Below are 15,636 nucleotides of genomic sequence, written 5' to 3'. Positions count from 1 at the left end.
AAATCGTCATCGAACATTAAGCATGCGGACCCTACGGGATCGAGAACTATGTAGACATGACCGAGACACATCTCTGGTCAATAACCAATAGCGGAACCTAGATGCTCATATTGGTTCCCACATATTCTACGAAGATCTTTACCGATCAAACCGCATAACAACATACGTTGTTCCCTTTATCATCAGTATGTTACTTGCCCGAGATTCGATCGTCGGTATCATCATACCTAGTTCAATCTCGTTACCGGCAAGTCTCTTTACTCGTTCTGTAATGCATCATCCCATCACTAACTCATTACTCATATTGCTTGCAAGGCTCATAGTGATGTGCATTACCGAGAGGGCCCAGAGATACCTCTCTGATACACGGAGTGACAAATCCTAATCTCGATCTATGCCAACTCAACAAACACCATCGGAGACACCTGTAGAGCATCTTTATAATCACCCAGTTATGTTGTGACGTTTGATAGCACACACGGTGTTCCTTCGGTATTCGGGAGTTGCATGATCTCATAGTCCGAGGAACATGTATAAGTCATGAAGAAAGCAATAGAAGAAAAACTAAATGATCATTATGCTAAGCTAATGGATGGGTCTTGTCCATCACATCATTCTCTAATGATGTGATCCCATTCATCAAATGACAACACATGTCTATGGTCAGGAAACTTAACCATCTTTTATTAACGAGCTAGTCTAGTAGAGGCATACTAAGGACGCTCTGTTTGTCTATGTATTCACACATGTACTAAGTTTCCGGTTAATACAATTCTATCATGAATAATAAACATTTATCATGATATAAGGAAATATAAATAACAACTTTATTATTGCCTCTAGGTCATATTTCCTTCACCGCGGAGTTAGGCGAGGCGCCCTAGGTTTTCGTGTGAGAAGACGGATATGCGGTGTCTACTGTTTTTTTGTGCGCTTAAGGGAAGAGGGGCGACAAAAATGAATTGGTGGAGATTGGATGTGGAGTGGGAGGATGAGCGAAAGGCTTGGCAGTACACGGCCCTTCTGGCAGGAAAGGAACCTTAGGTTATTTTTAGATAGTAGAGATAAATAGAACATCCTCTCCGATTTCATTTAAAGGAACCTTAGGTTCTTTTTAGATAGTAGAGATAAAGAGAACATCCTCTCCTCGGCCTATCTAATTTCATTCCCCTAGCACCGGGAAGGCCGAGGGCGCGCCGGAGAGGAAGGTGCAGAGGAGCTTCCTGGGGGAATGGGCTGCCGGCAACGGGCAAGGGCGGTGACGCAAGCAGAGGCGGGGACGGGGCGGCTGGCGGCGAGCGTCAGGCAAGTTGTAGCTTCGTGTGTGTGGTCATGTGCTCGGCCGAGAGCGAGAGAGCCTCACGGGCGTGGTTTTTTTTGGGTCAAATGTTACTGGGCCAAAAAATGCATTCTTTGGCCCATCTCTATAGGTATATAGGCCAAAACTAAATCCCAGGGTGGGCCGCGGCCCACCCTGGCCACCCTGTAGCTCCGCCCCTGCCTATCAACACGTATAAGCTTTTGACGACCGAAAATATAGATCATCTATCGTTGCTATTACATAACAACGGTGGTGCCCATGGACATCGTGACCTTATTGAGGGTGTTGGAAGTTCTTCCTTTTTCATGTTATCTTTTTTTAACTGATTGTCTTGTTAGCTTAATTCCTCTTGATGTTGCAGAAGCAGTACATAAACCTTGATTCTTCTGGATGCGACTTGACGCTCTTATATAGTTTTCGTGTTTTGGTTCTATACGAACTTATAGAAATGGATACCTAAAACCTATGCCATGAGATTTCACAGCTATGAAAGGCTCTACATATTTCACATCCTCTTCAAGTTACACAAACATGAAAGGATCTTTGGGTTGCCCGTTTTGTTCTTGAGCACCTGTATCCAATGAGGAGGCGACATGTCTATGGACAATTGCGCGCAAGTGACCGATTACTTTCTAGACGGCATGCAACCACCCCGACAACGGTCTATGGCGAGGCCAACAGCACCGACATGGACACCTCTGCTGCCTTCTCGACCAACACATGTTCAGCATCTCGTTATTGGTGTTTCATGTTTGCTTTGCTTTATATGTAAACATGGCTAAAATGCTTCTATGTTATTACTTGTGCAAACTCGCATGTCTATTCTGCCATTGATCACGAACGATGCATATTTTCTATGTTACTTTTCTGGTTCAATCTTGGTCGCAAAATTTTATAGTACTCTCAACGACTTCTGTTGGCAGGTCTTGGTTGTAGTCTCACTATCCAAGCACATGCTATCATTTGGTATCAATAAAAAAACCGGCAATTTTATCAACTACAAAATGAATTTTCATGCAAATATTGACTCAGTGGTGTCTGAATTTGTTTAAGATCTTCAAAACCAAAAACAAAATTGCACGTTAATACGATATGTAATACTCCGATCCGATCCATATTAATTGTCAGTGCTTTAATACAACTTTAGTAGGGAGTATTACAAGTTTTTATTTTTTATTTAACAGTAAAGGAGTATTACAAGTTTACAACTAAGTGTTTCATCTTATCTTCTATCACATAATATCTTTGGTCAATAATGACAAAATGAAATGCATTTGACTCTGATTAAAATGGTCATATTATTACATTTTCACAACACGTTCACTTTGTTCGCTGGCAGGGCTCTATGACTTAAAGTTCGATTCTGGCAAAAATAAAAAATAAAAGCCTAAAGTTATATTATGAGTGTGAAAGTGAAGCAACCAATACCAACTCAACACTCAAATCACATGGTGGCTATTTCCTCGCATGCATGTAATTATAAGACACACTTGCCGAAATAACAGTATGGCATGAAGCTGCAACAGATTAACCGTACCATTGTAACTTCACAACCGGAAACGCCGGGACAATGACACACGTCCAGCCCATATAACTAGCCACGATCTAAGACTTAGAATAAACCCACCATTGACTAGGAGTAGTATATCCATGGAGGCGACCATGGTAGTAATGGTACACGCCCTTGCCGCCATCCTTACACTCTGGCTGATCTCGAGGTCCCTGTGGCATCTGGTATGGAGGCCGTATGCCTTCGCCGGCTGGTTTGAACGGCAGGGGATACGAGGGCCACCTTACAGATTCGTCCTTGGGTCTTTGTGGGAGATGAAACAGATGTTGATTGCCGAGAGAGGAAAGACGCCTCTGGATATCGGCAGCCACGACTACACCTCCCGCGTCAATCCTTTCTTTCACAAATGGGCCGCCGATTACGGTAAATGCATGAAATGTTTCTCACTTTTTATCATCTGAAAGACTGATTATTCATCATATAGTACTCATATATATGTACGGGTATCTACTCAGGGAAAACATTTCTGTACTGGTTGGGACCAACACCGACGATATATTCTACCGACTTGGAGCTAGTCAAGCAAGTACTGGAAGACAGGACCGAGTTGTTCCAGAAGGACTACCTGAACCCAAGCTTGGAACGCATCTTCGGCAAAGGGCTTCTGACCACAAACGGTGATGACTGGGAACGGCATCGCAGAGTCGTATACCCGATCTTCTACCACGAGAACCTCAAGGTTGTTGCAACACGGTAGTTCTTTTTTAATCTATGCAACACGGTAGTAATTAAGTTTATTTTAGCCGTCTGCTTTGTTGGACTAAATTAAATGGCCTACTTTTGGTGGTTTATCCTATGGGGTAGTCTGTGTCAGCTATGACAAGGGAAAGCACACAAAAGATGATTGTGCAATGGTGCAACCTAATAGAAAAGGGTGACGGCCACCAAGCCAAGATAGACATGGGGTGCTACGCTGAAGAGTTGACTCTAGGAGTCATCGAACGGGTGATCTTCGGCGCGCACTACAAAGAAGCCCGGGAGGTGTTCGCCGAGGGCAAGGAGATCAAGAAGCTCGCGGTGCATGCGCTTGCAGATCCTCGAATACCCGGATTTAGGTATAAACATTTGTAGATTTAGCAAAACCGCACATTAATTAAGCATTGGAAGGGCAGCCAGATCACACTATATGTCTAGCTAAATAAAAATTTGTTGGTGTATACAGATACCTGCCGACCCGCCGTAACTTTCAGGCATGGAAACTTGACAGGTCGATAACGAGCAAGATAACACGGCTCATAAAGGAGCGGCTTGCCAGTGGTGTCGACGGAGATGACCTAATCGGGTTGATGCTGCGGGCAAACAAGTCAGAAGAAGTCGAGTCATTGAGCAGCGATGAGATGATCAGTGAGTGCAAGACCATCTTCGCCGCAGGGCAGGACACAGGTGCCACCCTCCTCACCTGGGGGATGTTCTTGCTCACCATCTACCCAGAATGGCAAGAGAGGCTCAGGGAGGAAGTGCTGAGAGAATGCAGGGATGATGATGGCGAAGCCCCCTATATCAATAGCATCCAAGTCCTTGGCAAACTCAAGCTAGTATGTGCATATAAGACATAATACTTCGATTCATGTCTTATAAATTCTCTGATATCTTGGTGCATATATGCCAATGCAGCTTAACATGTTCCTTCTTGAGACACTGAGGCTCTACAGTCCCCTGCCGTTCTTGCTGAGGAAGACCGCGTCTGACACAACATTAGCAAACATCAAATTTCGAAAAGGAACCATGATAACAATTCCGGTCATGACGTTGCACCGGAGCAAGGAGATTTGGGGCCTCGACGCCGACGAGTTCAACCCCATGAGGTTTGAGAAAGGCGTCTTGGGGGCTGCCAACAACACGTATGCAATGTTGGCCTTCTCATGCGGGCCACGTGGGTGCCCAGGGAGGAACTATACCATGATCGAGGTGCAGACTGTGATGACGATGATCCTGAGAAGATTCTCCTTCTCCCTCTCTTCCCAGTATGTTCACATGCCCAGGAACTTCATCTCACTTGCACCTAGGTATGGCCTTCCCCTAATCGTGAGGAAACTGATGGATGGAGAAAAAAAGTGACATTTAATATATTAATTTGTGTCGTTTGTAATAAATAATATCTATGTTCTGCCTAGAAAAGAGGCAAGATGGATGTGCGGCGTGTGATGTGCTTTGTAAAATTGATGTGATTTGGGAAGGTGGCACACAAGTAAATAAACTCCAATCTTGGTTGTGTATGTAGTTGTATACTTGTATGTTTAAATCCTCTTGAGACACTACAATGTTGTCTCATGCATTGTGTCCTTTGAATTCATGTATAGTTGATATTTTTAGAAAGAGATGTGTTTCCAATAACCCCATATACCGTAATTTGCTATACTGATATGGAGGTAGTCAAGCAAGTGCTTACAGACAGGGCAGACTTGTTGCAAAAGGTCCACCTGAATCCAATCATGGAAAGCATCTTACACAACGGAATTGTACTCTCAAATAGATCATTTGAAGCGGATCGCAAAGTCATTTAATCGATCTTCGACAAGGAGAATCTTAATTGGGGGTCTTTCATTTTTGAAGATGAGAAGATTTCTAGTCATCAAGATGCCCCAAACTGCTAAGAACATAATTTCCATTGCATAAGGACTTCAAAGAGCCGACTTGAGTTGTGAGTTTCATCTAAATGGGAGATACATCTATGTCTTGAGGGGCAGATGTCATCAAAGCACTGTTGTTGGGGAAGCTCAAGACCCTCACATGATTTGCCGCTGTGTTCCGGCGAACTTCGGGCTCTTGGTGTTGTCCGTTCACCTTTGTTAAATCACGGCACAATGATGCCTCCTCAACTTGATAATCGTTCTGATTTTCCATGGCAGAGCCCCCAATCAAGGTTCGTGTTCAAGCATTCGCTTATTCTGGATGCTCCTATGTTGTCTGGTGGGGTTCGGTACGCACGCCGGAGCAGTGCGCTAGGTTGTTTTCAAAGTATTGGTATTGTGATCCCTCAACGACACCCAACATCTACTTGTGCATTTCGTGGTGATGGTCTTTCTGGGCGTCCATTTCCTCTTCTTCTTTTAACCTTGTTACTTGTTTGGTTTTCAGCCGGTTTTCCTCACAAACGGGATCAACTTGTTCAGGTTTTCAGTCTGATTTTCCTCATAAACATGATGAAGGTTTTCGATCCAGTTTCCAAAAAGATATTTAAACACTGTTGTGTAGAAGTACAATTTCGGCTAAATGGATCTTTTAGTGTTTTCCTGGCAGATCACACAGCTAAAACTTGGGACTTCGGAATTCAAATGTATGATGAGGAGAAAAATTCACTGTAGGTACCAAAACTTGAGCTGGCTGACACTTTAGTACCACTATTTCAAAATACCCGAACTACAGTCCATGTACTTGCGCAGAGGGTCACTTTGGTCTGTATCTACGTTTTCGTGTATGTATTCGTTGACTTAGCCGAGTCAGCGGCCGCCGGCTAGGCTTTGACCGCCACCTGGTCGAGCGTGGGTTAATACTACTACATCCGGGGGGTGCAAAATCGCCAAGACCTGGTCGATCGACCGCGCACCTGGTCGCACCTGGTCGGCCTGCTCCCTTATCCCCTTGCTCTCCACTTCCTCTCCTCCGAACCCTAGCCTCCGCCGCAGCCATTGTCGACGTCGTCGCCCTCCGGCGTCGCAGCCATTGCCGACGCCCTCCTCTGCCTCCTCCTTCATGTCGTCTTCCAGCTCCATCCGCTCTGCACTTCGTGGCCGCTCTGTTGTTGTACCATTGATCGGGTGCTCGGATTGCGGCGAGCAGGTGAGGTTCTACCGGTCTGGCACCGATGAGCATGATGGATGGATCTTCTACAAGTTCGTGAACCACCATGTAAGTGCCAGTTCAGTAGATTGATTCATGCCTTGTCAACTCATTGTAGTATTGAAGTACAGCACTGATTAAATTGGTCTTTAGGTTCTCTCCAGTAGTTGAGATTGTCCTTGGTTGCAAAATCAGTTGGTTAACTAGTCATTGCACTGATTAATACAGTAGTTGGTTAACTAGGTTGCCATTGATTCATTCACTCTGTAATTTCTGTTCTCAGGTCACTTGTGATTTTTGGCGCTGGGAGCTTGAATATGTGCAGCATCTGGTTGAAACAAGGAGTCCGGTTGGTGATGCTATTGTAGATGCAATTGGTGCAGCTGAGGACAGGAGGGAAGAGCCTGAGAGGCAGAGGACTGAATCAATGGCAGGCAGAGGCACAGCTGGAAGGGGCATGGCTGGGAGAGGCACGGCTGGAGGAGCGAATTATGCCAGCTCCATTGAGAATAAGTATGCTACCAAGCAGCAAATTGCTATGCTTTTAGGGTTAGGCAGAGAGATTTTGCTGCTGCTAAAGCTGCTGATGGCTTTTGTTATAGTGCTTTGTGTGATGTGTTTCACCTTAATTATGAAGAAGTGAAGTGTTGCTAATTGAGTAGGTGCAGGTGTTCTAAGAGATTCTCTTGTTCTAAACTGAGCATACTAAAATGCCAGTGTAGAGATCTTTTGTTTGCTCAGTATGAAGTCTTGGTTGTAATGCTTGTTGTAATGGATAATATGTCAGTAATGTGAAGTCTGCTTGACCTAATTGCTTTGAAATGCTTGACCTAATTGCTTTGAAATTACTGACAGATATATTTGATGTCAGAAGTGTAGTTAAACTAATTCTGACAGTAGTTTACCTAATTCAAATTCTGTCAGAACTGTACTTAACCTCATTGCTTTCAAATTACTGACAGGTTAACTTATTATAACTAATTGCTGTCATAAATGTAACTCATGTCAGCCCAGGCCCCCTTTCTCAACACAACTGAACTCAAAAGCAAGCTTGTACTTGCACCTGCTGCAAACACCCACCCAGCAACTTGCACTCTACATGTAGCTTTGGTCCACCACCAGTCCACCACCACCACCAGATCCCCTTCTTCCTCATCTTTCATCTTCAATTTCGTGCACCACCAGATCCCTTCTCTCCTCTGTCCAATAGCACCAACAGATCCCCTTCTCATCTTCAGTTAGCAGCAACCATGGTGTCCTGGGATGATCTTCCCAGTTCTTTTGAAGATGACTCTGTGACCAGCAAGGTTAGTGTGCTCTCTCAATTAAACACCTAGTCTAGGGTTTCTCAGCTAGGGTTTCTCTCTCAATTGATTCCAAATGTCTCTCTTTTGTTTAGCCACCTACCACAATTTCCTATGAGGAATGGAGTGGCTTGGCTACAGATCTGCCTAGCTTTAGATGTGGGCATGGATCTTTGTGTGAGAAGCATGTGGCATTTGAATCTGTTGATAGTGGCAGAAGGTTTCTAGCTTGTGCACAGAAGGTTAGTAATTTTTTTTGCATTTGGCACTGTTAAACAGGAAGTCATTTGTAGTATGTTTTAAGTTTCATCATCATGCACAGAATTGAATACTGGCAGTTAACTGAATTTTTGGTTTGGTCTAAATTGTTAGGAGGTACCTAAATGCAGATATGTTGAGTGGGTTGCCCCTGAGTGGCCTGATGCTCTGAAGATGAGCCTAGCTAGTATATGTACCATGTATGAAGAGGAGAAAAAATAGAGGCTCAGACAGAATGTTGTGAGTGCTGAAGAAAACTTGAAGGTTCTTGAAGAGAAGCAGAAGATGGAGAATGAGTTGAGGCATTTCAAGCTTGATTTTGCTAAGATGTTGGCTGAGAAGGAGCAGGCAATGAGCCAATTAGGCAGCACACAACTTGCTCTGACTGGTCTAAAGTAAGAACTTGAGAAGAAGAAGATGACAGACAAGTCAGTAACCAACATTCATTAGGTATTCAGGGTTAAAGCAAATAAAGAGAGGGACCAAGCAGTGCAGGAGAGGGACCAAGTGATTCAAGAGAGGGATGACTTGAAGCATGAGAAAAGGAAGCTTAAGTACATGATCGGTGACATATTCAAACACAAAGAGGCCACCAAGGAGAAGATAAGGAAGCTGAAGGGCATGCTGGATGAATTTGTGTCATTGTAAAAAAATGACTTTGTATCTTTCCTAGAATGTGTACCTTCTGTCAAATGAACATGAACCTCCTCCTAGATTTGTGTCATTTGTACTTTCTGTCAAATGTTAACTAAATTGGGTTTAGATAACTAAATTGGGTTCAGATAAGAAATTGAAGTTAACTGTCAGTGCTGCTTCTTTTGGAAAGATTTGCTGTTTTTTATGACTGAATTTGTATGCCTGTACCAAATTACACAAAAAGAGTTTTGCCTAGGTCTCGAACCTAGGACCTGTGGTATTGAACGTTGGTGGCAATGCCAGTGGGGTAAGTAGTAATGCTTTGATCAAGAGCAGGTACTAACCTAACTATTTAGTACTAGTTGCTGGTGGCAACGCCTCTTCGGTTTCCTTCTCTCCTCTTTAAGCCCACCCACCCATCGCTCCACTCTCCACTCACCTTCAGTCCATCGCTCCACTCTCCACTCACCTTCAGTCCACCGCGTTGCCTCGGTTACCCCGCACCAAACCCCCACTTAGTCGTCAAGAAAACCCTCACTGCCGACCACCACACCGCCACCGCGGACATGGAGAACAGACCCGTCTGGAAGAGGGTCATCGATGACCTCACAGGCGATGACAAGGCCATGCGCGCGAACCTAACAGAGATCGGGAAGTGGTTCCCCAGCTGTGCGATGCTGCGTCACCACGCGCGTGGCCTCTTTAAGGCCATGACCGATGATGAGCTGGACCGCGCGTGCCCCAATCACAATGGTATCCATTATGCACTCGTCCTCCGCTTCGTGATGCAGGAGACGTGCTCCGACGACCCGGGGCAGCGAGCCTAGTGGTGGATGTAGCGGTCTGCCACTGCGTCGCGGCAGCCGGATCCGTTGCGTGTTGTCTCGCGAACGGAGCGCGTCCACAACGTCGACCTGGCCGTCCCCGCGCCTGTCAACACGGCCTACTGGGACCACTACCAACCCGACTACCTCGGGCGCGATGACGTCTCCGAGTACATCTCGTCCGACTCGGAGTATGACTCCGGCTCCGACGACGACTTTGGCTACGCCACCGACTCATCCTGGTCGACTGGCTGGGAGGAGCTAGAGGTGATTGTCCTCTCTGACGACGAGCCGGAGGTCAATGTGGCGGCGCCCGTCATCCCCGAGCCGGAGGTCCAGATGGTGGCGCCCGTCGCCGGGGAGGGTGACAAGCACCACCCCATTGACGTTGAGCTGCTTCCCGATGTTCCTGACATCGTCAAGCAGGAGGTGGAGGTGGTCTTGGCCCTGCAAGCACAGGACGTCGTAGCGCAGCCAGAGAGGAAGAAGAGGAAGGCGGTAGCTGACATGGAGGTTCATTGCTCGGAGCGCCTCCAGAAGATGAAGAAGATGCAGTAGCAGGCATGAAGAAGATGTAGTTAGGTATGCTGAAACAGATTTTCAGCATATAAGCTATAAAATAGTAGTTTGTTAGGTGTGCTTGTATATTAAGCACATAAGTTATTTGTAATTTCTAGCTGTTGAACTAGTGTTGATGCTATATAAATGTTGAACTGGTTGTGATGCTATATAAGTGTCTTGTTGCTACAAAATGTTGTTGATGCAGTCTTATTGCTATATAAGGCAATAATTCCAAAAGAAGTAGCTCCTAAGGTTTAGAATCTTAACTGAATTTTTGTGTGGATCTTTGTCTTAACTAAACTTTGTCTTAATTGAATTTTTGTCTGAATCTTTCTAGGATAACTAAATTCAGACAACTGTTAAAATTTAGTTAACTGTAAAAATTCAGTTATCTTTGCAAACTAAATTCAGTTAATTGTAAAAATTCAGTTATCTTTGCAAACTAAAATCAGTTAACTGTAAAAGTTTAGTTCTCTTTGCAAACTAAATTCAGACAACTGTTAAAGTTCAGTTAACTGTTATAATTCAGTTAACATGGAGGGGAGTGGAAGCATAATAAGCAGGTTGTCAAGTAACACTTGAGCAAAGCACCGTTCCTATCGCACTGGCATTGCACGTAGTTTATCAAACCACAGGTCTTGGTTTCAACACCCATGCCACCTTTATTGTTTATTTTATTTTTTTTATTTTATGCAGTTAAGTATCTAAACTCCAACAGTGAATAAAGCCACTGATTTATTATAGTTTCAAATTGAATTAAGTGAATAAAGTCACTGAACTCCAACACTTTTCATTTTGAATTCAGTGCATGAAGTCATTGAATGAGTACAAGTGCAACTGCACTGAATCATCTAAACTCCAACAGTTCAAAGAGTCTCATTGTAGTTTTTGCCAAAAAATTACAAGTGCAAAAGCACTGAATCATCCCAACCCCAACAGCTTCAAAGAGTCTCATTGTAGTTTTTTGCCAAAAAATTACAAGTGCAAAAGCACTGAATCATCTAAACTCATCAAACATGTTCACTCTCTTCAGCTTCTTGGGCACATGTCCACTTGGTCCTGCCTGCTTCCTCTGCTTAGCTCTTAATCTCTTGGCCTCTTCTTGCTATTTCTTCCTCGCTTCTTGATCTTCTTTTCTCCTCAGTGCTGACATAGCTCTCTTTGCTTATTGAGCTTCTTTTCTCTTCAGTGCTGCATCTGCTTTAGTTGCCATTGCTTCAAGGGCTCTGGCCTCCTTCTCTTCTTGCAATGCAGCTTTTCTTGCTGTTGCAGCTTCCTGCCTTGCTGCAGATTCCAAAGCTTTCTTCTCTTGTGCTGCTCTTCTTCTTCTTTGTGAACACTCTGCTTTCCTCCGTGCAATTTCTTGCCTTTTTGCTTCTGCCTCTTATGCTTTCTTCTCTGCCATCTCATTCATGGCCTCAAGTGTTGCATCTCTCCTGGCTGCCATCTTTCTATCTTTCTCTCTTTTCATCTTCAGCAACTTCATGGTCTGGTTGCCTTCATTTGTAGTTGTTGTCTATGCTGTAGTGTGAGAACTGGATGCCAGTGAGATGAATGAAGAATCTGGTAAAATGGTTTCAGTATCTTCCCTAGGAACAGGTTTGGATTGTTGCATCCTATGAAGCATTGTAAATCCAAAGTCATGCACCTATACAAAACAAACATCACATGTTAACATCGGTACAACAAAAAGGATTGGACAAAAGAGGTCAAAATGAAGGGACAAAAGTGGAGAATTTTCCTGAAAAACAACTGGTGTATCTGCTCCATCATCTTGTGTGGCAATGACCTCATCATCTTGTGTGGCAATGACCTCATCATCTTGTGTGACAATGACCTCCTCATGTGTATCATGGCCATCAACATGGGCCTCCTCATGTGTAACTTGGCCATCAACATGGACCTCCTCCTGTGTAAGTTGACCATCCTCTTGTGTGACTTGGCCATCATCTTGTTGTGCCAAAACAATTTCATCATCTGACACATCATCAGGAATGGCCCTTGGACCCCTTCTTGTTGTTCTCTCTGCTAGATTTGGCAAAATTCCAGCCCTTCTTTGATTACATCCTTTGATGTTGTGGCCTATTTCATGGCAGTATGAACATGTTATTGTGATTCCATGTCTGCTCATCACCTTGGTTCCATCTTTCTTTTCAATCTCATAAGGCTGCTTTCTCCTACTCTTGTTTGAAGGCCTCCTTACTTTTTTTCATAGACAGGTGGCTTGATCTCACAACCATTCATCTTCTGCCACTCACTCCTATCTCTGCAAGGCTTGATAATGGGTTTGTATGCTAACTTGAATGCTTCTATACTGTAACAGGAGTGCACCAAACTCTTAGGATCAATCCTCTCATGTCTGCAGCATGCAATTGCATGGTGACATGGAACTCTACTAAGATCCCACCTTTTGCATATACAGCTTTGTTCCTTCATGTCAACAATGTATGTCATGTTCCTGTTGTCAACCTAAAAGATGCCATCACCAGCCCCTGAAACCATGCATATAGCTGACAGCTCTATATTCTTCTCAATTCTTTTCCTAATTTTTGGGCATATTGAGCCAGGCCAGGCCTCTGCCTCCTTTCTTTTGTTGTAGAATCTGACCATGAGCTGTGTTTTGATCTTGTCAATCATTGATCTGAGATGCATCTCCCTAGCCTCAAGAATATATTTGTTGAAAACCTCACAGTTGTTGTTCAGAAGGATATCACACTTGACCAATTCTCTTTCGAAGCCCCTAACCCAAGTGTTGAGTGGTAGCTGCTCAAGCCATTTGTATGTTTCAAGGCTGATGACCTTCATTTCCTCCATGCTTGCAGCCCACAGTTCTGGTGTTGTGCTCCTTGCACACTTTCATAACTGGTTCTTAAGAACATCTCCTTTGTGTGTTTGCTGAAAATTTTGCCATATATGCCTAACACAGTGCATGTGCTCTGCATCAGGAAAGTGTTGCCTCACTCCCTTGATCAGGCCCTTTTGCTTGTCTGACATTATAGTCCATGGCTCTGTGTTTACAATTCCCAAGTCACTCTTCAGATTTGACAGAAACCATTTCCATGTGTCCGTGTTCTCTACCTCAACAACTGCAAAAGCTATAGGGTAAATGCAGTCATTAGGATCCATGCCAACAGCACACGGCATAACACCTCCATACTTTGTCTTCAGGTGGCATCCATCCAAACAAATGACAGGCCTACAGGCTTGCATGAAACCCCTTTTGCAGGCATCCAGGGAGAAATAACAATTTGCAAATATCCCATCACTGACACCCACATGGACAGAACTGCCTGGATTTGATCTTCTGGATTCTTGTGCATAATCCCACATGTTGCTGTACCGCTCCAACTCATCTCCTTCAATCACTTCCTTCACTAGCCTCTTAGCCCTTCTGAGCTTGCTCCTTGTTGCTGTCATGTTCCAATCTTTCTAAACCACCCTTGCAAAAAAATTCATATTCATGTTTTCATCTGCTCTGAAGGAATCAACATATTTTCCAGCCATAAAAGGAGCAGTGAATGACTTAACACATCAAATGATGCAGACAAGGTCCAAGGGCACCCATCTTCACAAATGGCATTCAGTCTTTTCCTATCATTTCTGGGGCATTTAATGTCAACTCTCTCCTGACAACTGTACTCTTTGATAGCTTTCCTTAGGAACTCAATAGATCCAAAGGTCTGGCCAACTTGAAACTATGGTTTATTCAGGTCTTCCTCTTTAAAACTTTTGAAATTCAGCTTCACCTTATCTTCATCAGAAGATGGCAGACACATATCCACATCTTCAGTAGGATCATCAGCTTCTTCTTGGACTGCTTTACCTTTGCCTTTCTCACAATCAATATTTTTGTCAAACAAGTCATCATCATCTTGCCGATCAATGTCTGAATCAACAATTTGTGGAATGTAATCTTCATCTGAATCCTGCATTACTAAACAACCAACTGTGTCTGCTGCATCCATGTTCAAAAACCTACAGTATTTCCTGGCCCTAAACCCAAAATGAGATGAAAGGTAAGTAGTTCCTGGGTAGGGTGGACTTGGTATGAAATCATCTTCTTCTGACTCTGCTCCACTTTCTGACTCTGCTTCATCTTGCTCATGCTCTTGATCATGCTGAGGCAGCACCTTTTCCACTTGAGGGAGCTCAGCCTGCTCCTGTTCCACTAGAGTGAGATCAGCCTGCTCCTCTTGCCGCTTTTCTGCCTACTCCACTTGTTGCTGGTGTGCCTTCTCCTTCTTTGGCCTAATGCCACTAAACCTTACAATTGGAGGATCCTCGTCATCAGAGTGAATAGGAATAGGAGATATAAATGATCTCATGCTCTCATCATGATCAAGGAATATCTGTTGGAAGTGGTTGCCATTCAGAACACAATCCTTCATGTTTTCTGTCATAGTGTTGTCCCCTATCTTGATCTCTCTTAATCCATTCTTATACACTGTCAAACCGGAAACACACCAATAAGCCCTGATCCTGCCCTCAAACTCATATCCAATTTCCTCCACTACACCGGCAACAACATTAGGTGTCCAATTATCTATGTCATAGTAATCATACCAAATGGAGTGACCTTTGTGATAATCCCTATGCTTGCCAGCACACAGAAAATAGCCACCATGTATGACCTCAACAGAGAAGTGGTTGCTTATATTAAGGGTCCTGCAAAACAATCAAGTTGAAAAAGTTCAGACATTTCAGACTACAGAGAGGTTCAGACAGTACAAAATTCAGACTTTTTTACTTCTACAAAAAGAAAAACAGAGATTCCTGGCTCCAATTAACAAATGTATGATCTTACATGTCATAAAGCAACCATTTTTGGTAAATCTGACCCAATGTAATTGCAAATTAAAACCATTGTTGGTCCAATTAACACTCTGACACTAAAAGCAACCTTTACTGCTTAAACCCTGGACCCCTGGACCCATGACAATTTGGGGGGAGATCTCAATTAGGGGAGAAAGACCCCTGACCACTCCAGATCTCTACAAACATGGCCATCAACTGCAAACCCCCCATGACGCAGCCCTATTTTTGGCCTGCCACTATGTTCATCAAGAAACTGCTAAAACCCTACCACCCACACCCAATCCGTCAAAGAGTTGAACGAACGCCTAAACCCTAGCTCGTATGCGCAATTGATGCGACCAAGAACTCTTTACTGGAGCTAAATTCGACAGATCGAACAACGGAGCTACCGGCGACGGCGACATACCATACAGGGGCGGCGAGGCATCATCACGACGACGCGAAGGAGCAAGAGGGACGTCGCGCATCCCCCCCCCCCTGAACGGCGTGGACGGCGGCCGCTCAGCGTCTGACGACGTGCTCATGGAGCCATCGTCGACGCCGACGAGATCAGGGGACTACCTCGGC

At 44.3% G+C, this 15,636-nt stretch overlaps 1 protein-coding gene and 1 pseudogene across 2 annotated transcripts; one reads left to right on the top strand and one right to left on the bottom strand.

The window, feature by feature from the left end:
* Nucleotides 1–1,139: 1,139 nt before the first annotated feature.
* Nucleotides 1,140–5,107, top strand: LOC125556505 (cytochrome P450 709B2-like). Of its 2 annotated transcripts, none has more exons than XM_048719228.2 (5): nt 1,140–3,254; nt 3,347–3,570; nt 3,696–3,946; nt 4,099–4,426; nt 4,506–5,107. In XM_048719228.2, the coding sequence occupies exons 1-5, from the start codon at nt 2,972–2,974 to the stop codon at nt 4,947–4,949; spliced, it is 1,530 nt and encodes a 509-aa protein (XP_048575185.1). In that variant the 5' UTR covers nt 1,140–2,971; the 3' UTR covers nt 4,950–5,107. The 2 variants fall into 2 exon arrangements, with proteins under 2 accessions (XP_048575185.1, XP_048575184.1); XM_048719227.2 differs by having other exon boundaries at nt 4,054–4,426.
* Nucleotides 5,108–11,770: 6,663 nt separating this feature from the next.
* LOC147972477 (uncharacterized) lies at nt 11,771–13,068 on the bottom strand (annotated as a pseudogene).
* Nucleotides 13,069–15,636: the final 2,568 nt, after the last annotated feature.

The sequence above is a fragment of the Triticum urartu genome, chromosome 5A, assembly GCF_056163025.1.
Source record: "Triticum urartu cultivar PI428250 chromosome 5A, HENAU_Tu73, whole genome shotgun sequence".
Lineage (NCBI taxonomy): Eukaryota > Viridiplantae > Streptophyta > Magnoliopsida > Poales > Poaceae > Triticum > Triticum urartu.
This window is presented reverse-complemented; position numbering and strand designations above follow the sequence as displayed.

What these genes read in the sequence shown, in the direction of transcription:
- LOC125556505 (XM_048719227.2), top strand. Translation starts at nt 2,972, where the DNA reads ATGGAGGCGACCATGGTAGTAATGGTACACGCCCTTGCCGCCATCCTT. An exon ending in TCTACCACGAGAACCTCAAG is followed by an intron (nt 3,571 to 3,695) that starts GTTGTTGCAACA and finishes CCTATGGGGTAG; the next exon opens with TCTGTGTCAGCTATGACAAG. An exon ending in CCTCGAATACCCGGATTTAG is followed by an intron (nt 3,947 to 4,053) that starts GTATAAACATTT and finishes TGGTGTATACAG; the next exon opens with ATACCTGCCGACCCGCCGTA.